Here is a 25,274-nt window from a genome sequence, read left to right on the forward strand (position 1 = left end):
ATACGCTTAAGGAATTGCTTTCCCATTTGTGCAATTATCCCAAAACGGAGGAAATGGCCAAGGGACCGATTAGCAAAATATACACACAATAAAAAGAGTTACCATTGGTAACATATCAATCGGATGGTACTTTCTACAGAGTTAGAAAATGTACATGAACGGGGAACCTAAACACGTGACGTCAACTAGGCCACTTCTTATACGCACTTCACACGTTGCCAATTTGGGACAAAAACATCTCATTTGTGAATAACTCACAGGGATTTAAAAATTGCATATCACTGGAGTAAGCAGATGAGGATTCTAAAACGAGTAAAAAGAATTTAATAAAAAAGCAATGCGAGGAGATCCATATCTGATGCTTCACATGATACTATAATGACATAGCAGCTTACAAAGGGCTATAGGAATGAGTGCATTAATTTCCTGTGAGGATGTTGTTACACCTTTTCAAAGGGGAGCATACAGCGTTTTGCGCTACGAATTGGCAATGCTTAAGTGCCTTAAATCTTTAAGTAAAAAAAAAGAAAAAAAACAGTTTTATGTAACTAGCTAAAATATAAATCTTCCATTGCTAAGCGGCATGGAGGAATCCTATCTGGTTGATCGTATAGAATGTTCATACGGTAAGTAGCTCAAACAAAAGTGTAGTCATTCGAATAGCATCTCTATGTGGAAAAGCAAAAATTCACAATGGAAAACGAACACTTAGAATAGATTAAAAGGACTTAACACATCACACGTCTTAAGAAATAGGGACACTGAATGACCTGTACTATATTATTACACCTTTTTTGAGGAGAAGACCAAATGGGGAATTGTATTACTTTCAGAGGAGGATTTTTTTTTCTTTAAAATGTAACAAAGTTCATTTTATTTCTCTCCTACAGTCATTCACATTATCAATTCCATTTTGAATGCAATTAAAAATGTGAAGTGTAAAATAACTGGATGAATAATTAATCCCCATTCTGTCATAATTCGAAAAGGGTATGAAGTTTGGCTGCGCAATAAATGAACGAAGGTAATATTCACTTCGTGAATTATCCGTCTACTTTGCAAAAATAGATTAAATCAAAATAAATCGAAGTAATTTTATATTGATCAGCTCCAAATGGAACAAATCTAACGCATCCGAAAATTTTTATTTCCATTATTATTACTCATATAACTTAAAAAGTTGCCATTCCAGTAATTTTAATTTCTTTTAAGTTTTGCATTTTTGAAACATGACAGAGCTGTATTGTATTAACCATTTTGTTTAATCGAACACTGAAATGCACAAGTGTGTTGCGCCTATAAAAAGTATAATAAAAAAACTTTAAGCTTTCCTGTTCCATTTACATCGAACTGAACGGTAAAAGTGACACAAAATGAAATGCATTTCCTCGTTTTATTCCGTAAAGATCGAGACATTTCGGGGATCATTATTGCATGAGCAATGTCAAATTAAATAGAACAAATCGTTTTAATGGAGAAAATTAACAAAATGGATTTTGCAAAAGGAAAGATTAACTTGTACCCAGAAAAAAAAAAAGAAAAAAAAAAGAAAAAAAAAAAGAACAATTCGCTTATTTTGTAATATGTTTTATATTTTATTTCCCTTTTTTGCGAAATGACAAGAGTGCACACAAATAAAAATTAATTACAATGTACATATCTTCACATTTAACAGAAAAAAAAAATAGAAATACTTAAATGAAACATTCGTATCAATGTGTTAGAAAAATTCTCCATTAGTATAACGTATTTTATTTATCTTGCATACTTTTTATTTTTATTTCTTTTTGTAACTATTTCCTTTTAGTACTTTCATTTATGTGATGTATCGTCTGGCTTTCTTTCCCCCAATGTGAAAATTCCGTATAACTTCAATTGGGTTTTTTTATTGCACAGTTATAATCGCTAAATTATGAGTAACCTTTTAAGCAAGCACTTGCAATTTTTTCTTTAAAACCATTTTAGTGATGACAAAAATTGATTGCAATTAGAGCATCGGAGTGTCACATGCCTTTAGTGAACTTCTTTACTTCCTGCCATCATTTTGAACTACTTTGATTTAGCATTACGCCAGATTTAAAATGAAGCAATTTGGTGGTATCCCTCTTCTTCTATTCTTCGTAAATTTATACATTCACCAAAATAATGTTGTGAGCAAGGAAATTGTTAATTTGAAAAATCCCAACTTGAGGAACAGCTGGGAAGGTAAAAACATCACCCTGCAGGATGAACAGAACTATCTAGACCCAGAAGACGGTGATGAAGTGAAGAGAAATAAAGATCAGAGCGAATTGTTACATAAATCAGAAGCACAGATGCAGACACAGGGACAAGATACGCCAAATACATCATCAATTGAGAAAGAAAATATACAAAAGCAAATTGAAAAAGCTAAAGAAGCAAAAGAAGAAGCTCTAAAGCAACAAAAAGAAGCAGAAGCTACTGTGAAAGAAATAGTAGAAGCATTAAATAAAGTAGAAGAAACAGAAGAAAAAATAAAAAATGGAGTGCAGAAAGCAAAAGAATTAGCAGAAAAAGCAACACAAGCAGCAATACAGAAGGCAACGGAAGCAAAAAAAGCAGTAGAGGAAGCAGAAAAAGTACAAACAAACAGTATGGCAAATTTCCTCGCAGGTAAAGCTGTAACGGCAAAAGATGGTGCAAAGGCAGCAAATGAAGAGGCTAAGGAAGCAGCTAAAATAGCAAAGCATGTTATAAATGCATATGAAGCGAAAAAGGGAGCAGAGAAAGCACAAAAATTAGCAGAAGCTGAAATGAAAAAAATAGTAGAAACACTAGATAAAATAGAAGAAGCAGAGGAAAAAATAAAAGATGCAGTGAAGAAAGCAAAAGAATTAGCAGAGAAAGCAACAAAAACAGCAATACAAAAGGCAACCATAGCAAAAAAAGCAGCAGAGGAAGTAGCAAAGGTAGAGACACCTTATATAACGAGTTTACACGCACGTTTTGCCACAATTGCAGAAAATGATGCAAAGTTAGCAAATGAAAAGGCTAAAAAGGCAGCTGAAATAGCAGAGCATATTGTAAATATATATGAAGCGAAAAAGCAAGCAGAGAAAGCACAAAAATTAGCAGAATCTGTAAATAGGGAAATTGTAGAATTATCAAAGAGATGTAAAAAAGAAAAGGTAACTGAAGCAAAACAATCTCCAACCGAACCAGAAAAATCTGCATCGCAGAAAGCAGAAACGGCAGAAATTAAAGTAGAAGAAATTGTAAAGGATGCACAGAATAAACAAAACAAAGCATCTACCCAATCACCAAGGAACGAGCAACCAAGGGACATCGTAAGTACTATGAAATCAATTGTAACTGCAGTAGAAAAGGCACAAGAAACAGCAGAAATAGCAAAAGCTATAGCGGCACACCTATTAGCACAAAAGGCATCAATAGAAGCACAATTGTTAAAAGAAGAGGCTCAAAAACTGGCAGAAAAGATAAAAAACTCAAACGTAACAGATGACAAAAAGACCCAAGCTAAAGAGGCTGCCGATAATGCGGCAAAGGAAGCAAAGACAGCAGAAGACATCGCAAACGGAGCAAAGACTACCGTGGAAAATGCAAAGAAGTGTGTAGGATTAGAAGAGAAAAAAAAAGAATCTGCTAGTGCAATGGACCAAGCAAAATTCGCTATGGAAGCAAGAGACAGGGCAGCCTTTGAATTATTGAAGATGAAGGAACAGGATGTACTAGAAGTAGTGCATATATCCTCCGATGGAAATGATAATCTAAAGGATGTGGATGATCCAGTAGATGAAGCCGTCCCAGAAGAGGAGAACGAAACGGAAGATTCGTCACCCGAGGAAGTTGAAGAAGGGGCCGAAGAGGAAGACTTGGAAGATGAAGAAGAGGAGGAAGAAGCAGAAGAACAGGAAAACGAAGAACCAAAAAAAGAAGAACAACCAGGACAATCACAGGCACAGCCAGGTGATGCCAGCTCAAAAGAAAAGGGCACAGCCAAAACACAGAAAAGCAAAGAAGTGTCAGATGACGAGGAGGCTCATAAATTACTTGCAGGGGAGCATAACACTGCTAACCAAATCAGTAAGGAAGAAAAGGCCCTCTTCAAAACTTCGATTGATGAGATCCCAGATGATGATATCCAACATTTAAAACAACATCTGGGTGATTATTTTAAAGGTATACAACTATGGTGAGAGGGAAATATTACCTCTCGTGAGTGATACATTCTAAATCCCTCATTGCTACAATCAGGTAGTGGTGGACGATGACATTTCCAATGGATTGCATAAAAATGTATATATACGTAACTAACATGTTTCAGAGCAAGAAAATTATTACTATCTGAACAATAGACCATTTTTTTTTTTTATCTTAAACTATGCACCGATTTGGAGAAAATTTGTTACGCTTTTAAGACTGCCCAGAAAGTTATTTAAATTTTGTGTACTTCTCCTGCATGGTGCCACATTTTGTGTGCAATGTTATGTAAAGAGTTAGTCACCTGTTAGGGGAATAAGCTTAAGAGGTCAGCTGTTTATAAGGTTACACACCCTTAGCAATGATTTAAGAATGTTATTATTCGTTAGTTCCTTTGCTCGTAATATTACATACGTTTATTTTAAAAAGGGAAATTATTGCAACGTTATGTTTTCAGCCCCGGTGATTGGTTCACAATTTCGCTGATTCATTTCTTTCTTTTATTTTTTTTTATTTTTTCCCGCTAGTATTAACGCTTTAAATAATTCTATTAAAAAAGACAATATTGCGACGGAGCAGTGTTAATTTTTTCTAAGCACTCGTACTCAGAAGAGACGCTTTTTCGAAAAGCGTTCCATCAAATTACACACGACAGGCGGTTTATGATGAGCTTCGGAATTCCTTTCATTTGAATTCACAAAGGAAAAATTACTTCCCTGTAAATGTCAGAAAGACGTTTAGCTAACCAACTTGCACGCCAAATGAACACTGTTAAGGAATTCATTCCTTTTCGGGAACGAGACACACCCATTTCGTCTATTAGCTATCTCAGATTATACACATCATAGCCAATTTAAATCTGAAGAGAATATATGAATAAGGTGAAATTTTACACATAGTGAATTTTCCCAAAAAGAGTCACAAAAAAATTGGGTAACTGAGGAGCTTCACTTCTTAGCCCCCTTAAGAATACAAAAAGTGTTCACATTTGACGTATATCTTTTTTTTGGCAGATTTATTCTCTGCTTTTTTGAAGTCCCTGTGGTCACTAGCATGCAATGTGCTGAGGATTTTTAAAAATAGCAAGGTGACATTATGACTTAGATTATTTTCTCCTTTTTTTTTTCTTCTAACATATGGCCATGAATTTTAGTGAAAAATACTTTCCTGTTTTCTTCCACCATGAATGACTGCCATTAACCAATTTGCACACAGGAAAAAAAAGGCCTATAATTTTTGCGCGCTTTGAAAGTACCTCAACAAACGTTTTATTTTGCGCAACAAGCGTCTTATTTTGCACAACACGCGTTTTATTTTGCGCGACAAGCGTCTTATTTTGCACAACACGCGTTTTATTTTGCGCGACAAGCGTCTTATTTTGCACAACACCCTTTTCATTTGGCGTAACACGCGTTTAATTTTGCATTACAGGCGTTCTATTTTGCGTAACACGCACCTTATTTCGCCAACGCGCACATATAAAATGAAGCAATTTTGTGGCTTAGCTTTTCTTCTTCTTTTAAATTTACTTACGCTTGATAATGTAGCTACGGGGGCCGAAATTGTAAACCTTAAGAACTCCAACTTGAGAAACGGATGATCAATGAAAAACGTGTCTGCACGAAATGAAGAAAATTTTGTCTACCAAGATGGCAGTGATGACATAACCAGGAAGGAAGAAGGTGGCGAAGAGCTAGAAGGAGAAAATGGATCTCCTAAGAAGTCAGATGAACCAAAAGTGCATGGATAGGAGGAGGAAACTAAAGAGACACTAACGACAGAAACAAAAAATGCCGAGACAGAAGCGAAAGAAGCAGCCAAAGTAGCTGACTCAGCAAAAAACAATACTTTGGATGCTCTTAAAAAAGTAAACATGCCAACAGAACTTTATAAAGCAAAAGAATTCACAGAATGTGCTGCGACCGAAGCAAAAAAGCAAGAGAACATAGCAACAGAAGCAGCAAAAGAAGAGAAGAAGCAAATGACGCAACCGCAGCAGATATAACAAGAGTAGAGGCTGACAGAGCAGTCGCCGCAGCGCAGAAGACGAAGGAGGCGCGAGAAAAAGGAACTTACGGGCTCCTGAAAATGAAGAATCAGCATGTACTATAGCTACTAGACTTATTGCCCGAGTCAGCGGATAATATTACGAGCAAGAAGGAACAAGTGAGGGAAGAAGTAGACGATCCGGGAAATGAGGATAACAAGGAAGCCGAGGTGAAAGAAGCATTACCGAAGGATTCTAATGGACAGGAAGAAGACGTAAACTTGGAGATGGACGATGGAGGAGAAGTGGAAGAAGCGCAAAATGACGCAGCGTCCAATCAACCAAAACGTGGCAACCGTGAAAAGAGAAACGTCATCGATGCTGTGGATGATACTAAAACAGAAAAGAAGTTTGGACATGAATTCAATTCTTACAATGACATTAAGAACGTAACAGAAAAGCTGGTAAAATCGATGACATCGTTAGTTTCAGAAGACCCCTCGGTTAGCGACTCCATAAAGGAGTTCCTTTCCCATATGAATCACCTATTTCTCAGTTGGTAAAAAGAAGTGGGAATTTTGTTTGCCCATCTCAGCGGAAATAGCATTAGTTTAGGAAGGACCTTCTAAGATACGACAAATTGGTGTGATACCACTTCTGCATTGCGTCATTGGAAGAATCGATAAGAGAGAGAAAAACAGCACATGATCCGATTATGCTCCCCCTCTTGGACGAATTACAGCATGAACAAAGGGGAAAAAATAATTCCCCTAAAACATACATACACATATTGCAAAACCCGGGGAACAACACAAAGGTGTACAGGAGAACATTTACACATAGCCTATTCAAGTAGCTAATTCGCATGTCGGTTGAGGGTATCCCAAAAGGTATATGGGAAAAGCTTGGAAAATATTAACCCGCTGTAGTGATATCGTATAATCTTTTTTTTTTTTTTTTTTTTTTGCTTAGCTTGGGCCGTTAAATAAAAGTGCATTTCACATGAATCATTGAAAGGCCCTTCAGATAAATATATTTATTACGCAATAAAGCCGATGAGCTTCCTTACGGGAGAAGCGCGAAGTTGTTCTCTTGCTTTCCGATGACCCGTTCTAGTCTGCGCCTTTCTCAGAGTGAAAATGGCACGAACAAGTGCAGGCGATCTGAGAGCAAAAAGGAATACATACATAAAAGTGTACGTAATATATATGAGTATATAACACGTGTGCATGAGGAGGTACGGCATATACACTTAAGTGGCATTAATAAAATTAATTTCATCAATTGATCCTTTTCTTAACGCACGGAGAATTTTTTTTTTTTTTTTTTTTATTTTTTTCTCTCAACGGTGTGTCATACTCTGTTTATCTCACTTAGCTAACTTACATATATGTATACTTTCCCCTTCGTGTGTAATCCTAAATTCTAGCAACCTTAAACTTTTACTTATCCGATAATATTAACCATCCCCTGCTGGGAAAAAAAAAAAATTAACTCCAAAGAATGGCCTTCCCATAGCCGGACCCTCTTAGGTTTTCCACTTTTTTAAATTGGTTAGAAATAGTTCCTTTCCATCATTTTAATGCACTGTTTGAGAATGAGGCAATTCTTTAGGATCTCCATTTTCATTTCCCTTTTAAATTTATATATGGAGAAAAATGGGACTGTATGCGGTGAAATTCAGAATGTGACCAAAACCAACTTGAGGAATGGAACACCAGAGGAAGGATCTCCCTCTGAATGTGATCTTCCAACAAGCGCGCAAGAAGAGAAAGGCGGGGAAAACATCAAAGACGTAATCAAGCAGACATCGGAAGAGACTACAAAATTTACGGATGAAGCAAAGGAGGCAAAAAATAAAGCGGCGCACGAATTTTTGAAGACAATGAATCAGGACATCGTGGAGCTTGTCGAAATATCATCACAGGATGGTGATATTGTTCATGATAAGAATGAAGAAGTAAAAGAGGAGGTGCAGACATTAGAAGTGGAAGATGATGTTGATGAAGAAGAAGAGGACGAGGAGGATGAGGACGACGACGATGATGGAGACGGCGATCATGACGATGATGAGCACGATAACGATGAAGACCACCATGATGAACACGATGATGATTAAAACGTCGAATGGAAAGATGGCGACGGAGAACACCACAGCTGGAAGAACAGAAAAAAGGGCAATAAGGCCAAGTCCAAATGTAAAGCACCATAAAAAAACGCAAAGAACAATAGCAAGCAAGTTCGTGTCTCACTACACCATGCTTACAGAAAAAATGTAGCTAACTCAAACAACTGAAGAGTTAATAGTAAGTATGACTCCCTTTACTTGCTAACAACCCCGAGGTGGTAGACATGCTCAAGAATTTTGAGAAAGACATGAATCCCCTTTCTGTCAGATGTGTAAAAATTTGCAAGGCAGCACATCGATGCATTCCACTATAGTACCACCAATCACGTACCGCTTAATCTCGTTAATTGCTTACTAGAAAAATGCCTACGTTGATGAGAAGGCGTCCCATAAAATATCCTTTACGAAGTAAATACGTAGAAAATTATCCTCAAAATGACGGAATTCCGCAACATTTTCACCTCAATGGTAAAGGTTCTTATTAATTAAATGGCTACCAACCACTCCGCAGCAGAGGACCTCGCAGGAGAAGCACAACAAGTGGCTGACGAAAAGGGGTAAATAATCTTCCCCTATGTGAAAAGGACTTTTCTGTTCATTTTCACTCCATTTTTAGTTTCATTTTTCCTTGTGCGCCATTTAGAAGTAACAATTCTGTCATTAAAAGTGCATAACAATGATGTACCCCTTCCACTATTGTCCCTTTCACGGGGCACAATCCTACACCTCTTCTTCTTTACCCTTACCAAAATTACAAATTAACGTTCGTCATTTTTTATTTCCATTTTTTTTGGAACAATTTTAACAAAACACTGGCATAACTCCACTTAAAAAATACAATTTTTTAACCCATTCGTGTATGTGCCAAAAGAACTACTTCGACTAAATTTTCCTGGCACGGAGGAACACGGATCGAGAGGAACTTGCTGTGCATAATTTGCCATGCCGAAGGGACTATACGAAGGCAAAAAAGAAAAAAGAAAAAAAAAGAAAACTTCCGCATCTGCCATCTATACCTTTAAATATCTGCATAGTCTATCTGCCACGTAAGAGGGTCTTATGACAAGCCTTCATCGTCACTCCTTTTCCGTTTGCTAGACAATGGTAGATGGTGGGGGGGTGAGCCAAACGAGGGTGGTCCATCTTTCACGCGGTTCTCCCTCCCTCTGCCGCTTCATACATAACAGAATTTCCATTTCTTTCAAGGGGGAATAAAGTCTCCACTAATCAAAGCACCAAAGGCGAAATTAACAAAAAAGAGAAACGTCATGGTTTTATTCAAATGGAAGGGGCACATGGAAACAGCACCGTTTTGGTGTACATACAAGGGTTGTCCCCCCTTCCTCCTCTTTGGCGAAGCTTCAGCGCTGTATGGAATGCCCTTACTCTTGTGGGGGTTCCTAACTGGAAGTTGGTAAGTTAATGGCGTAAATATACATGGCCACTTTCTGTTGGTACTCTCTACTCTCCAATGAAGAACATAAGCTAAAAGGTAATCAAGCAATTTTTCACGAAGTACATCATCTCTGCGCGTGAGAGTAGGGTGATAATAATAAGGACTTTTTTATTTTTTTTTTTTTCCCTTCCTAGCTACTTTTATGCGTATGGAGCAAACTACGCGGAGGTCACCACGTGGAAGTAATCTTTTGGGCACAACTTTACAAATCCAAGGCGACGGGGCAACCCCAATATTCGGGATAGCACTTACATAAATATGGCACAATATAGCGCATACATATTTATATGGCGTACTCGTACCGAGGCAATATATACCCCCCGTCGTCGCAAATTTGCGCTTCCCTTTCCTTGTGCGGCAAATAAAGAGTGGTGCTTAGATTCGCGTCACGAGAAATAGGTTTTTCTTCGCCTCATCATTTATGTAACTCCAAACTTACCAGAACTATTCAAGCTCCGCTCCGCCTTTTTTATTACTTCTTGAAAACGTAAAATAAAAAAGAAATTGCACTCAGATAAAAAAAAAAAAAAAAAAATATCAACAAATTTTCTATAGATATGCATGTCAATCTAAACTTGGAGAAATGCCAGAAGTTACGAATCATGGTATATATATATAATATAGTATAACTCTGCAATTTGACCCATCTTAGTTCTGTTAAAGGGAAACCGCTTCTTCCTTTTTGTCACATCGCGTGATACTTAAACCGTTCTACATTAGGCTACACTGAACGGTGGCACAGACAGTACAGTCGAGGTAACCAGAAAAAAACAAACCGAAAAAAAAAAACAAAAAAGAAAATACAGAGACTCATATCCCTTCACCCCCGTTCCACACGCGTTAACATCTCCGCCTATTAAATTATTATTCCTTCACGTAGTTTACCTCCACACCTGATTATTGTGGGATTCACTTTAAAAATTTTCAATTTCTTTTTTTTATAAACAAAACTCCAAGATGCGTCCCCCCTTGGGTGTATTCTTCTGCTTCCTTTTTTTATCCCTCCACTCAAGGGGGGACGCGTCCAAAGTGGTCAATGACGTGGAAAATGGCCAAAATGGGAAGGGTGGTAACGGTAGTGATGGTGACGATGGCATTGAAAAGCGCCACTGCGACAATGTTTCTAAACTCAATTTAAGAGGCGACGTCTCCGCGGAAGAAGACGGTGCTGATAACGATGACGCCCACGATGGGCACGGTGATAGTAAACGTAGCCCCGCTTATGCTTTAGAAAACTCGCAGCACAGTGACTCCTTAGAGGAGCTCCTCCAAGCCGAACTTAAACAGGGTGACCTGAGCGAGGAGGCACCCGAAACAACCAAAGCAGCCGAAACAGCCGAACCAAGAACCCTCGAACTCACACATATGGCACTTCCCCAAGAAGACGATGACGAATTAGCAGCGCCATTGGAAGATGGTACAAGCAACCAAATTGAAGAGTGTAAAAATAGCCTACACGTGGAAAGTATCACCCCCAGTGGGTCGCAACCATCCGATGCGGAAGGGGAGGAAGAAAGACAAGAAGAGAAGCTCGTAGTTCATGACGAAGATGGAGGAGCGGGTTACGAAGGAGAAGATTACGACGGAGCAGACTACGCAAAGGCAACATACGCAATGGCAAACTACGCAGATGTAGAACCGGACGTAGCGCCACAAACTGACGATGAGATGACCCACACCTCCATAGATGCTTCGCCCAGTAATGCTCAACCCACAGAGGTAGGTGTAGAAGACTTCGCGGACATGACAAAAAATATCCAATCAGCACAAGATTCTCTGAAAGAACTGATCAACATAATTGATAACGATGAAGAAGCCTCCGGGGGTGTTGGTGATATAATGAAGGATATAATTTACCTGCTCCTTCAAGTGTAAAAAAGGGAAGGGAGAAGCACTTGCCCTTGTTTCAGCGATCATTCAGAATGCGAATGTGAGGATGCCACTTGTTTAAGAAAAAAGACTCCTCCGGATCAGCGTCATGGTACAGTTCCATGCCTCGACGAAGGATAATCACTCCGCCCAACGTAAACAGGAACATGTCTAAGTTACAAATCAGATTACCATAAAAAAAAAAGGCGAACTTGGGTAACTCTTTTGTGTGATACTTTAATGAGCTCATTTTTAGCTTACTAATTTATGCATTTATTTTTTGAAGGGGTACATCAATTTGACTGGAAAGGAAAAAAACACAAGTGGGGGGAATAGATTTTTCTAGGGTTAAATCTTAAATATGCAAAACGCACTTTGGGGATAACTAAACAAATGGCTTATTAACAAAATTTTGTGCTTTTTTCGCCCCTCTTTCTACGAATGAAAGGGGACCCCCGAAGCCGTGTAAACCGCAGTGACGCCTAATGACCATAATTACACAGAGCAGCAAAAAGCGCACATATATCACTACTAGGGCGATTACGTTGCGTCTGGCTAACTAGGGGCTTCACGTATCCGTATCCCTACATGTGCATAGAAAAAATAACGTACAGAGAGGAGCTTACTCCCATATGTTAGCTACCCCACCCTCCCCTTTGTGGTAAAGAAACTAAGATTTTTTCTTCCTTGTTTTTGTTTTTTTTGTATTTTTAGTTATTTTTTTTGGTTTTTTTCTGATGCCTTCACCCTTTCACTCGTTCGCTAATGGTGTCTACAATTAACCTTTTTTTGAATGTCATGATTTCTTCGTTTCTTTGTCTTTTTTCTTATCTTTTTTTTTTTTTTGGTTGTTCATTTTTTTTTAATTTTTTCTGACCCCATTTGTGCCTTTTTAATTAACCCCCACTGTCTGAATTTTCACCTATCCAGTGCAAATAAGCACACTATACTACCCTATCTGGATAATTTAATGCTGATTTTTTTTTTGTAAAATTGATGAAGGAGTGTACAATAATTATGCGTGATGCATGCATTCCATAGGAGCTGTTACATTACATAAGGAATACAGGTGTGCATCATCTCCTTGGTATTCCTAAGCAGTCGCCCTGGACATGTCAACATATCTTCATTTGCGTGATAATTAAACTGTACATAGAAAAAAAAGAAAAACAGAATTGGATTAAAATGAACAGTTTACGATTTCTCCTTTTTAAGAAAAAAAAAAAAAGAAATTCCCTTACGCATGCGTAGTTAATATTTAAGGCTGCTCAAAATCAGCAAAAAAAAAAAAAAAATAAAATAGAATGTAGCGCATATATTGCTGCAACAAATGCCTAGTTTCTGTTACATGTAGAGAGAGAGGAAAGGAAGAAAAGACGGCTAACAAATATCAGCCCATATGTGACTGTTTCTACTGACTAAATTAAGCCTCCCAGGGGAAGGAAAATACAATTGCACGTCTGTAACAGGACTACGTTTGTATAGGTATACCTCCATATTGCCATACATCTGCATAGGACCACCCGTGAGAATAGTGAAGCTTCTTAAGATTTCCCCGCACCATATTGCTGCTACCTTCCCAGCTACGATGTTTTCCATTCCTTCTTGACGGAGGACCTACGTTACCCTGCTCAGTCAGTTCGATACTTCGAATTAGGGGTTGCACACTCCACCGCCTGTGCAGTAAATCTGGCATGTACACGTGTGCAGAAGCTGCAACGCGAGTAACCTTCCCCCATCGATATGCAGCCGTCTCCACATAAACTAACCCAATTAGAAGGGCACCTTCCTTGCTAGTCATTCTTTTTAAGGGCAAAGAATGAAGTGTATTATCACGGCGGCCCTATGCATCCTATTCCTATATTTGCTTATAGGTTATGTCAATGCCAAAGATGATGAAACGACTAACCGCAAAATGAGCAGTAACGCAAGGGACATATCTTCAGGGGAAGTACCCTAACCAGATCAGAGAAATGCCTCACGAGCAGATCGAAAATACGAACATCGTGATGAAAGAGATCAGCAGGTTGAGCCAGCCAAAAAAGTGAACATCGAAGGTGTGGAAAACCAGGAGAATGAAGCAGAACAGCTGACTGACCCATCCACCCCAGAGGAGGCGGATTCCCAAATGGCGAATGCCCCGTCGGGGAGACGCAAGACAAACAAGACGAAAGGATGGTGGCAGAAGATTTGAAAGGAAAACAAAAGGACGCATCCGCATAGGAAGAAGCAGCTCTAGATGAAACAGTCGCACAGATTGATCGGGAAGAGACCAAAGAAGAAAAACCATCAGAACCGTCAGAGGACGAAGCAGCGATAGGCTCCAACGCGGAATCCGAAGCGGATAAGGACGAAACCGAACATCAAGACACGAACGACAGGGACGACACGGACGATGAACACGATGACGATGATGATGATCAGGAGGAGGAAGATAAAGCGCAAGAGGAACAAAAGAAGCCGAAAAAGCAGCCAAGGAAGAAAAAGACGCTCCCCCAAATGGCACGCAAGCTCATAAGGGGGGTTGTCAAGGTTGCCCTGATATAGCAAAACATTCTAAATGAACGAAAAAGTCCATGAAGGACTCCATGAAGCTAATCGAAGAAGACAAAGAACTTGAAAATGGAGTCAGTGACCTTACCAAAATGATGGCTCCCTTGTTTTTACAATTATAAAAGTCGGAAAAAAGAATTGAAAAGCAGGTTTTATTGTACATTGGAAATTTACTTGTAAAGTAAAAACCTTCTGCAAATTTTGCGCTGAAAAAGTTCCCTATATCTGGGATACCTGTACATCCAACATTTCTTCACGTCGAAGCGGCCAAAATTGTACAGATGGACTTTTTTGAAAATGAAACCGTTTAATGTTGCCTGTTCGGAAATGACTCCTTTTTTAATGTCCATCATTTCGGGGGGGCTGCCTAATTAGCATGCCTCCAAAGGGAGAGGGAATGTAAAAGGAATCGTGGCAAAATGGCGAAATGGCAAAACGGAAAAGCGAACAACGTAGAAATAAAAAAAAATCACACAGTGACAACAAAAAGGACGGAAAAAACAGCCATCATAACTTATCAATTCCCGGGGGAAAGACAAAAAAAGGAAAAAAAAATTCATAAACTTGTCATGAATTAAAACTTCAAAAAAGAGAAAGAGGTTTTTAGAAGAATGGACCTTCAATGGGAAAAAAAAGAAAACACACCGAAAAGTACACAGGTCACTTCATCAAACTGTTAAAGAAAATCACCACCTTCTGATAACAGCGCAGCTTTTAAAAACTTGAAATGCTCGGGTAGCCGAAGTTTCACCATAGCAACGAAGCAACAAAAGTCTTCAAAGACGAATAGTACGTCGCGTGGACAACAAACATATTCTCTCATCATCTTCGTTGTTCAAATGTACGCTCTCCTTGCCATGTAGTCACCATGTGCCGTTTTTTGTCTACCTTTTTTCACGATTTTGCAAAACATCCATTCCAGCTTCGATCACGTTCTCTTTCTGTTTTCATGTCACCCTTTACACGAAAAAGTATGGGAAAAAAAAAAAACGAACAAGAACAAACTTTTAAAACGACTCCAGGATACACAAAAAAAAAAAGGAAAAACATCTTGTAACAACATCCCGTCCTCTTTTTTTTGTTGAATTTTTTTTCTTTAGTCTAGATTTTTCTTCGCTAACCCAAATCAAATTTACGCCTTGCTCGGAATGTTAATATGCATGTCTTTACCAAGCGAGTGGGAACCCAGAGAAAGGGGGTCACGGTTGCGCGTGCGTTTGTGTTCGTGTTTTCGTGTGTATAAGTACTACGTATATTTTATTGAGCATCATATACTGCGTTCAGTTACGTGGCTTGTGTGTGTTCCGCGAGATGCTTGGCCTTTTTTTCTTTTTTTTTTATTTTCTCGTGATTTAATTTCTTTTCTTTTCCATTCGTTTGGTATCTTAAAAAAGCATTTTACCCTTTTTTTTTTTTGAAATATTTATAATTAAAAACCAACAACATTATACTAAATAAATCGTTTGGGGTAGCACAATAATGAAAAAAAGGGGAAGAAGGAAAAAAAAAAGAAAAAACATGTGAGGAAAATGAGAAATGTTACTGACTAAATGTTTCTATTAATTATATATGAGAACCGCAAGGGAAAAAATAATTAAAAAAAAGGGGAGAGAAAAACGCAACTGATTAGGTGCAGCTGGCAAAAAACGTCGTTAACAAAGCGTCATTGGCCAAACGTACCTGGCGAACTGTGGAGGGAAAAGCGCGACGGGCGAGGCGTAACCACCCAAACGCAACCCGCACAGTACAGCAACACGCGTGAATGAAGACTTGAGACTCTCATCTTACTAACGGCAGTTATGAATTCACTTTTGCATATATACTCGAAAATTGAAATTATGCTTTTGGAAAACGCCCTACTTAATAAAATGTAAACGTCTTGGTTGTTCTATAAAATGGGGGGAAGCAATTCAGAAGGAGACGTTTAAAGGGAAGGGGATCACTAGAAGTTACATGGCAACCGCTTCGGCGCATCCTTTCACGTACACATATACATGCATAATCTCACAACACAGGGTGTATATAACCCCTTCGCGTGAAACAGGTAACAGCCACGACACTGAGCCCCATCTCAGGTAACTCACAGTGTCTCCCTCCATAGAGAGGAACTTCGCTGGGGACGCTTGTCTGTTCATCGATTGGCCCGCCCGCTCCATTAGCCCAGGACCCAGGAAGGAGGGAACCGCTTAACTTGACTCCTCATCTTGGCTATTCACAGACTCCCTTCTGTTGCTATGCTCATCATTCCTCTCTTCGCTCTCGCGCGAATCCTTATCGTTATCATTAACGTTGTCATTGTCGTTGTCATTGTTGTCGTCATTTTTTTTTTCTGCCTCCTCCTTGTCCGTATTAAAAGATATAGATTTAGAAGCATGTTTCTTTTTTGAATGCTTACTAGAATTTCTAGTTTCATCACTATATTCATCATTACTATCATATTTGGATTTATAATTATCCTTTCTGTCATGTCTACTCCTACGTTCATACTTATCGTCCCCAGCACCTCCCGCCCCTCTATTCACTCTTCTACTGCTACTTCGGTAGTATTTATCATACCTTCTTTTTTCTTTATATCTCGGGCTTTCATTCCTGTAATCTCTGGATCGTCTACTCCTACTAAAACTTCGGTCGTAATCCTTATTTCGATATTTATTGTAGCTACTTTTAGGGTAATAGCTTTTTTTATCCCTATAACTTTCCATCCTTCTGTCGTAGCTGTCTCTATCCCTGAACCTTTCCCTTGATCTATCATCTCTCCTTCTTATTTTATCTCTAGAATAGGATCTGTATCTAGAATTCGATTTAGAAATGTATCTTTTTCGGATTTTATAATCTGAATATTTTCTATATGGATATGGTCCTGGTGGGATTCCTCCTCCCTTTTCCTTATATCTCATAAGTCTTGGATCTGACCTCCCCTTTTGGGCTACAAAAACTTCTATTCTATTTCCATCTATCTCCGACCCGTTCATTTCCTTTAGTGCTTGCTCGGCATCTTTGGGGTCGTAAAATTCCACAAATCCGAAACCTCTCGGTTCCTTGGTGTAGTAGTCTATCGGTAGGTACACATCTTTGATGGCTCCAAATCTTTTAAATTTTTCTCGTACCATTGATGGCGACGTGTCATACTTGAGCTTCCTGATAAGCAGGGACATGGGTTGGTTCCTCTGGTGCATGTAGGGGCCCATCTTGGGTGCGCTAGTACGTTCGTGCGTGTGTTCTTGTGTGTGTTCGAGCGTCGTCAGGGCTGGTGTGGAGTATGCCGCGTGGTATTCTTCGTGGTTTTGGATCTACTGGGGTGTGCTACTTCTGGCCTATTCTGACCAACCTTAGCCCACTTTTCTTAGTTCCGTCGACACACTTCTTCGCTACGCTTTTATTCACTGCCAACCTACTACCTTCCCTGGAAAACACTTCCCAACTGGAGTGGAATTCTCTGGAGATGTCCGCGCGATCGTTGCAACGCCTGTGGCATTTAAACAGCGTCTCGACTTTCCCGTCGAGTTAAATACGTACTACGGGGGTGCGCGATGATGACCTTGGTGACGTGTGCTTCTCTGCTATATTCTACACTGCTATGTGACATGATATGCGCTAGCACATCATGATGCACAGTTCCGTTACGCACTGAAGCATACAAAAGAGGCGCGCTCCACGGACTGCTCTCTTTACACAAACGTGTATCCCTACGTGCTATATATATGTGTGCATATATAAGGGTATATGTGTAAATATACAAAAACGTTAAATGGAGGACATGCGGAGAGTCAAACGAGGGTTAACTCGAGGGCGGATCTGCGCAGATGCGGGGTTCTGGAAAACGGGAGCCTCCTGTTGGTTTGGGCGATTCAGCTAGTTTACCTGTCCTTCTGTTGAACATAAGATGGGCTTGTCAGCTACTCCCTCGAGGCACACGTGCTCAGAGGGGCTTATGTGTGCTGTTACATATCCATACGCATGTCCGCACACGTAGGTACTTGCTTACCCAGGCGCATCGGTGCCCTATGCATATGGATAGATGTACATACGGGCATGTACATATACAAACGCATATACACATATAAACGTACCCTCCATGCCCGCGTCACAAACGCTGGTAGAACACGGAACCCACCACAAAAAATTAAAAACAGCTTTACAACTGAATTAAGAAATTAAAGGGGCGTATGCATGGAGGGTCGGTGTAAGAAAGGCTCAGAGAAGGTACACAAAACATACATATAAATAATAAATGTACATACGTATACGCATATAAATCCGCGTACCTGTGCGTATACTTCACATTTTCGCAACTTCACATATATAGATATATACACAAGTGCCTATGAACACATGGGGGATATACATACGAAAGTTCGACAAGATAAACACGCGCGGGGGGATATGTATGTACGTATATATCTGTACGTATATATATCTGTATGCATATATCTGTACGCATATATTTGTACGTGTATATATGTGATGGGGGGGCTGGGGGGCGTACTCACTCTGGGGAGAGAGATGCCTTTTTAAAATTTTAAAAAATTAAAAACTCTGCTAGTATCTACTAAACTTGTTTTTTTTTTTTTTATTTTTTTTCTTCAAACATTTCGAGATTTTTTTTATAGAGGAATAAACAGTAATTGAATAAAAAAAAAAAAAACTGAACACGCAAAAAACTAAATCGACAGGTGAAGGATTTAATTTTATGGCAAGGCGTGGGGCTTAAAAGTGAACAAAATTGTGAAGAAAAAAAAGTGAAGTTAAATTTGTAGGAGAGAAAAAGCGAATTATTACATGGGAAGTAAATGCGACATAAACGCACAAAAAACACAAAAAAACGCAAAGGGGGGAGAAACACGAAAAAAACACCGCGAAAGAGGGAAGAGAAAGAGTGAAGTGAAAGCGAAAAGTATAACGGAAGTGACGCAAACAGGAAGAGAAGCAAAGTGCAAAGAGGTGACACCGGACGCTGCAAAGCGACGCGGAGGCGGGGCCAAAGCGGGGCAAAGAAGAAACTACCTCGTTATATGCGCACAAGCATATATATATATCTATATATAGATATATTATACATATATATGTAGATTATATGTACACGCCACTATGCTACTCCAGCAACTTCTAAACACTGGCAATTACATGGTACATATGATGATGATGCTGTGGTGATGCGCGGGGGCTGCTGGCACTGTATTTTTTCTTAGCTTAATGGATAAAAGCAGAAAGAGGAGCACTTGCAGAAAGCTTAAAAAAATATTTCTCAACCCCAAAATATATGCAGAGCATATGGCAAAATGAAAATGAGAAAACATCAGAAATTTCCAACGGGGGAGGGACGTAAAAGGAGAGAAGATAGCGTCAAAAATAGCACAAAAATACAGCAAAAAAATAGCGTCAAAAATACATCAAAAATAGCTTCAAAAATAGCGCAAAAATAAAGCAAAAAATAGCGTCAAGAATAGCATAAAATAATAGGCGTAAAAAGAGAGGCGCCGCTTCTCTGTTAATAGGCGGAGGGTGTCACCTAGGGATATGTACATTGGGTGAAGCGACAATAGCCCTGCCGTTTTTTTTTTGGGGGGGGAGGAAACTCCTTTGAAATTAAATAAATATCCACTGGGGGATAGGCAAAAAATAAAAACATACAATTTTTTCCGCAGAATTTTTATTTCCTTTTTCGCAACCCTTTTGTAGATAGTAAAATAATATCATTTAGTTTGTAACCCTTAAAGTTAAAAAAAAAGAAAAAATACTCTCCCAAACGTAATTCAAATCCACACTTTTTGTGTGACTTACAGTAACTTCACTTCCTTCTCCTTTTTTTTAAATTATGTTATTTTCCCCATCACAGTTTGACATGAAAAATATATCCAACACTATTTTTCGGTCAACTTAGGGTACACTTTTGTAGACCCGACCCCCCTCTTCACCCCTTCGCCACTCGCGCGACGAGGGAATACGCCCATCGCATAAAAGTGACAAAGCGGCAGCACCAACATTAGGGGACCACCCTATTTCGCCTTGGCCATAAAAACGTTTCACCGTTAGGCTTTGTTTTTCTTCTCCCATTTTGTTTATTTTTCGCCAAAGGAATTGAAAAATAAGGGGCAACTTTTAAAAATGCCCAATTCGTCCATCTTGTGTGCTTACGCGCCTGCCTTGGTAGGTACATAAAATAGGTAGGCGTGCGTACTCGAGATTTATCCCCTTTTGTATGCAACTTTATGGTCCATCCTAGAGGGGTGAAAATGTGACCGAGATGGCAACCAAGTTGTCCTCCCTCCACACATTACCTCCCAGAATGGCTAAGTGGTATGCTTTTGTCAAGCACTGGTCAATTCGACATTCATGTAACATACCACATGCATCAACAGTGATGATCGCAAAATGAGGGAGGCTTACTGCGCGCAGGGCAAGATTAAACTTTTGCAAAAGGTCATGCTACGGACAATCATCACAAAAAGATGCGAAACGGGTTCGTCGTTACGGCTCCTTGGGGACACTATTATTATTTTTTTTTTTTTTTGTCAAACGTGTGTAAACAATTGCGTAGTGTGTAAATGCCACCTTGTTACCACACCGCCTGCATAAGCTTCACCACGGAATGGTCAAAATTTAAAATGATACCACACGCGCACACTGGGTCGTAACAAACTGATGGTTCAGAGAGAAATGCAGATTTCACATCATATTGTTTTGCTCACCCCTAGTGAATGTTGCCATGCGTGGTAGACCCTTCGGAGAAAAGCGACCATCCATGTGTGACATCGCAAAATATAGCTTCTTCTTGACAGTAGCCAAATCCAAAACATCAATTTTTGCCATTCCTTAACGGTCATTAGAAACTTGCTTAAAAAGTTGCTAACAAATGTCCCGGAAAGAGTGCCGAAGTGGAGCTCTTTTCTCCCCCTGTTCTTCAATGAGACATACACACATAACTGCATGCATACCCAAATATAAACCTTCGTACGGCGTGCGCTGCTGACAGGGTGCCCTTTCAAGCGGAACAAACCCTCGACAAGGTTGAAAGATTAAACTGTTCCTTCTATAGACTTCAACACAAGGTCGTTTATGCTTCACCCAAGGCAGAATATTTTCGAATTTTTCTTCAAAGAACTATCACCATGAGAGAAACCAAACGTGTAGTTCCATCCCTGCTATATAATGAATTTTACCGACTCTTACTTTGCCTTACTTGATCAGTGACAACGTGCATTATCGCAAACGATGTCGCAAAAAATGTAGCGCAAAATAATTGGCCCCACGTCCACGTAGAAACAATTCGAAAATTCAATTTCCTTTCACCCCCACAAATAAGGAAAAGTAAATATGTTCATTTGCGCCTTCGTTTTTTTTTCTTTTTTTCCCTCTCAGTTGCTTACTTCAAAATGACTTGTGTAACAATCCACGGAGGGTAAACTCATTTTAACACCATGGGGACATTTTACACATGCAGGCAACTTGTTTCACCTGCGTGGTTTAGCTCCGGTTAGCTGACTTGGAAAACGTCCAAACTTTCCACGAAATGGAGACAGTTTACCTGCTAGTAACCACGGTGGGAACGAAATAACCAAAGAGGCACGCAGCAGGGTGATGGTCAAAAAAAGACTCCCATAAATGGCAAGATGACCAGATTTCACCAGCGCTGAGGGTAACTCTTCATTTCGGAGAACTGTCACCTAGGGGATACCCCCAGCAACCTGCGCGCCTTAATGGGAATGGAGGACACGACGTCTTCTCTTTTTAAAAAAGCGGTTTCTTGCGTAATGAACAAAATTTCCATATTGATGATGCTAAAAAAATATATGTGTAGATGTGGAATGTACGTACAGCCTTGCTTTATCATACACAATGGTTTTTCCTTAACGGTCGTATGTTTACAAAGTGTCTTCGTTCAGGAAGGAAATACCAAATTTGCAGCACCCCGTCCTTTGCAGCCATAAGTGTGTACACACGCCTACGGTTGTACATGTGCGTACTCGTGTGTATCATTTACGTAGCCTGTTTTGCCGAAATGCGCCCCCGGGCTCGGTCAACCTGCACGTGGTCTTCTTTTTCCCCCACACCTTTGACCGTGTGCGCGACAAAAAAGATTAATGATGAACTCCGTGGAGCATTCATGCTTGGTGAAAAGAAGTTTCGCGTTATGTTGTTCCAACTGGGTAACTTTTTTGGAGGACATAATTGTGAGCATGTACCTACAAGCGCTTGGGGGAAGATCTTGGCATCCACTTTCTACGTTGTATTCTATTTTTTCTGTTTTATTTTTTTTTATTTTCCTCCTTTCGTTTTTCTTTTTTTTTTAGCAGCCCATGCGTAATTTACACTTGGCGCTGGCCTTCACTGCAAGGGTGCTACGACAGCTCACGCGATGGCTTGCCCAAATGATTATGCAGAAAAGCCACCAAAAAGGCTGCGCAAAACAGACGCGTAAAGTGCCAACCGAATTTGTATATTCCCACAGAAAATGCAACTAGCCTTTCTTTATTGACATCCAGAACAAATATTTCTCAAAAAAAAAAAAATTACCGCAGGATGCGCTCAAAGTGGCTTTCCCAATTTTTATACACACTGGAGGGGGTGTAACACAAGGCGCAAGTGCGAAGTGATTATGACACATATGCGTTTGTTTGGTTAGCTCGTTTGCCACTCTGTTGGCCATCTGCTTAGCGATCTGTTCGCCGCAGCTTATCCCCGCGCGCGGCGTGCGTATGCGTGTAAAGCACACGTGCATAAATCCACCACCATATGGCCGGAAGGAAGTGAAAAAATCATCGCATCCTGTGGCTCGTATATACACATGGCAACACGCACTTTCCATAATAGCTAAGTCACACCCAGTAGCACTTACACGCTCACACATGGGCACATTCGCACGAAATTCATGCGTAAGGTCAAATGCAAATTCACCCACACGTACATACATAAATTCCATACCCGCGTAAACACAAAACGGTAATGTTTATCACACTTGTATACCCCTCAAATGGCAATTCATTTTTTTTCTTTTTTTTTTTTGAGTATAATTTTTTTTTTTTTGCTTCATTTATAAAATGTTAAAAAGGAAAAACTAAACACCCAAAAGAAACACGCAAAGCGAACAAGCATAAACGAACAAGCAAAACGAACAATCAAAACGAATACACAAAACGAATAAGAAAACGAAATATGCCAAGGGAAATATGCTACACCAAAAAAAGAAATAACTATGCGCTCATCAATCGAGGCCAGTTAACTTTTTTTCCTTCCCCATTTTTCATTTCAAAAAAATCGCAACTTGTGAAAATTTTAAAGCGTGAGTTTCCCCTTTCCTGAAATTGCAACTTGTGAAATTTCCTATTCGTGAAAGCTTAAATTTTTGAAATTGTGAAAAATTTGAAAAATTCGAAAACTTCCTGCTTAAATTTCGTTCATAGCCTTTTCTTGATTTTCCCTTTTTGCCCCTTTCCCCCAATTGTTTCCCCTTTTTTGCCCATTCCTTCCCTCCTGTTCGTCCAAAATGATAAGCGGCATTCGCGTAAACGACAACTGCATCACCGAGTTTAACAACATGAAAATCAGGAAGACGTGTCGATGGATCATATTCGTCATAGAGAACTGCGAAATAATTATTCACTCGAAAGGTGCTGCCACCACTTTGACGGAGCTCGTGAAGTCCATTGACCAAAATGATAAAATCCAGTGCGCCTATGTTGTGTTTGATGCAGGTTAGGGAGCCGTTCCCCCACGTGGGCGATAAGTCCTTCTAAACACAATCAAGCACGCTGTTCATCAAAACTTCCCATCACGCGCGTTACCACATCCATGCCACGCCATTCCCACATTCTCACACACCATCTTATCCCATCCTTTGACCCCAAATTTTCCCCTCATGCAGTCAACAAGATTCACTTCTTCATGTACGCACGGGAATCCTCAAACTCCAGGGACAGGATGACCTACGCCTCGAGCAAACAAGCCCTACTGAAAAAAATCGAAGGAGTGAACGTGCTCACGTCAGTTATAGAAAGCGTCCAAGATGTCGCCGATATGAAGTAAATTTTTTTTTTTAAAGAAAAATTCCATTGCATCCATAGGCAGATGAACACACGCACGGGAGCACATGGATGCACTTGTCTTTTACCCAAACCAGAATGAACCATTTCGCTTTACTGCGCAACTGAAAAGAAAAAAAAATATATATGATCTTGTCCTCTGGTGTGCACGAAATTTTCATCATAAAATATTAAAATTAAAAGGAAAAATTAACCAAGAGGAAATGTCCCTTAGAGTTAGTCCTCATGAATCCGAGCCCATGACATAAGTCAGTTACCCAGTGGGGTATGGCTATAGGGCCAAGGGGAATGCAAAAGCATTTAACGTGTGCACGCATATACATGCGTATGCGCGTAGCCCCTTGCTCGTATACATTCGTAATTTATTGTCCCCTGCTGGGGAGAAAAAGAGTAGCTGGGCGGGGCGCCACGTCAGATGAATCCCTCCATCGCACGGGCGTAAGCGCGGACACGCCTTCAGCGCCAAGCGCAACTTCAAACGCACCACCAGACACACCATTTTTAATGCGCAAATAAACTGGAACGAAAACCCCATCCTCGCTTCCCCTGTGCATTTAGTTGTAAATGCACACGTGACATTGGCAGCAGGGCATATGCACATGTGTTGTGTGCATTTGTGTATATATTTTTATATGTGCTAGCGCCCATGCTCGCCCGCGGAAACGTTGTTGCCAGGAGTCAAGTGCCACCAGCGAACTGTTTTTTTTTTTTTTTTTTTTTTTTTTTTTTTTTTTTTTTTGCCTATGTATGTGCATGTGTCTACCAAAGGTGTTTCTTCTCGCCTTCTTTTGCATGTTTTTTTATTTTCTCCTCTGCAATTTAAACACAATTATAGAAGATAATGTAAACCCGTGTTTCTCTCCTTTTAAAATTTTCATAGATGTTAAAATGAAAGAATGTGAAAGTGGCAAATTTTCCTCCGAAGTGAATTTCGCTCGTGAGGGAGTGAAAAATTGGGATGGCCCAAGATGGGGCAGAATCGGCTACCCCCCTCCCCCCACACGCTTCTTCCCTCTCGCCTATTGATTTTGCTCGTGCGTCTTCCATTCACAAAATGGT

General features: G+C 39.8%; 7 protein-coding genes across 7 annotated transcripts; 6 read left to right on the forward strand and 1 right to left on the reverse strand.

Annotated features, from left to right (window-relative positions):
• Positions 1–2,081: 2,081 nt before the first annotated feature.
• On the forward strand, positions 2,082–4,178 carry C922_01171 (hypothetical protein; the record flags this gene model as incomplete). The annotated part of the gene is made up of 1 exon (XM_008816779.1): positions 2,082–4,178. One exon carries the CDS (start codon positions 2,082–2,084, stop codon positions 4,176–4,178), a length of 2,097 nt encoding a protein of 698 aa, XP_008815001.1.
• Positions 4,179–5,785: 1,607 nt separating this feature from the next.
• On the forward strand, positions 5,786–6,732 carry C922_01172 (hypothetical protein; the record flags this gene model as incomplete). The annotated part of the gene is made up of 2 exons (XM_008816780.1): positions 5,786–5,920; positions 6,295–6,732. The coding sequence occupies 2 exons, from the start codon at positions 5,786–5,788 to the stop codon at positions 6,730–6,732; spliced, it is 573 nt and encodes a 190-aa protein (XP_008815002.1).
• Positions 6,733–7,766: 1,034 nt separating this feature from the next.
• On the forward strand, positions 7,767–8,288 carry C922_01173 (hypothetical protein; the record flags this gene model as incomplete). Its single annotated transcript, XM_008816781.1, has 1 exon — positions 7,767–8,288. One exon carries the CDS (start codon positions 7,767–7,769, stop codon positions 8,286–8,288), a length of 522 nt encoding a protein of 173 aa, XP_008815003.1.
• A 2,422-nt stretch (positions 8,289–10,710) lies between these two features.
• On the forward strand, positions 10,711–11,628 carry C922_01174 (hypothetical protein; the record flags this gene model as incomplete). Its single annotated transcript, XM_008816782.1, has 1 exon — positions 10,711–11,628. One exon carries the CDS (start codon positions 10,711–10,713, stop codon positions 11,626–11,628), a length of 918 nt encoding a protein of 305 aa, XP_008815004.1.
• Positions 11,629–13,441: 1,813 nt separating this feature from the next.
• Positions 13,442–14,169, forward strand: C922_01175 (hypothetical protein; the record flags this gene model as incomplete). Its single annotated transcript, XM_008816783.1, has 2 exons — positions 13,442–13,573; positions 13,846–14,169. 2 exons carry the CDS (start codon positions 13,442–13,444, stop codon positions 14,167–14,169), a joined length of 456 nt encoding a protein of 151 aa, XP_008815005.1.
• A 2,192-nt stretch (positions 14,170–16,361) lies between these two features.
• C922_01176 (hypothetical protein) lies at positions 16,362–17,363 on the reverse strand (the record flags this gene model as incomplete). The annotated part of the gene is made up of 1 exon (XM_008816784.1): positions 16,362–17,363. The coding sequence occupies one exon, from the start codon at positions 17,361–17,363 to the stop codon at positions 16,362–16,364; it is 1,002 nt and encodes a 333-aa protein (XP_008815006.1).
• Positions 17,364–23,659: 6,296 nt separating this feature from the next.
• C922_01177 (cofilin/actin-depolymerizing factor like 1) lies at positions 23,660–24,198 on the forward strand (the record flags this gene model as incomplete). The annotated part of the gene is made up of 2 exons (XM_008816785.1): positions 23,660–23,867; positions 24,038–24,198. 2 exons carry the CDS (start codon positions 23,660–23,662, stop codon positions 24,196–24,198), a joined length of 369 nt encoding a protein of 122 aa, XP_008815007.1.
• Between the last annotated feature and the right edge of the window lie 1,076 nt (positions 24,199–25,274).

The sequence above is a fragment of the Plasmodium inui genome (assembly GCF_000524495.1).
Source record: "Plasmodium inui San Antonio 1 unplaced genomic scaffold supercont1.4, whole genome shotgun sequence".
In the NCBI taxonomy this organism is placed as follows: Eukaryota; Apicomplexa; class Aconoidasida; order Haemosporida; family Plasmodiidae; genus Plasmodium; species Plasmodium inui.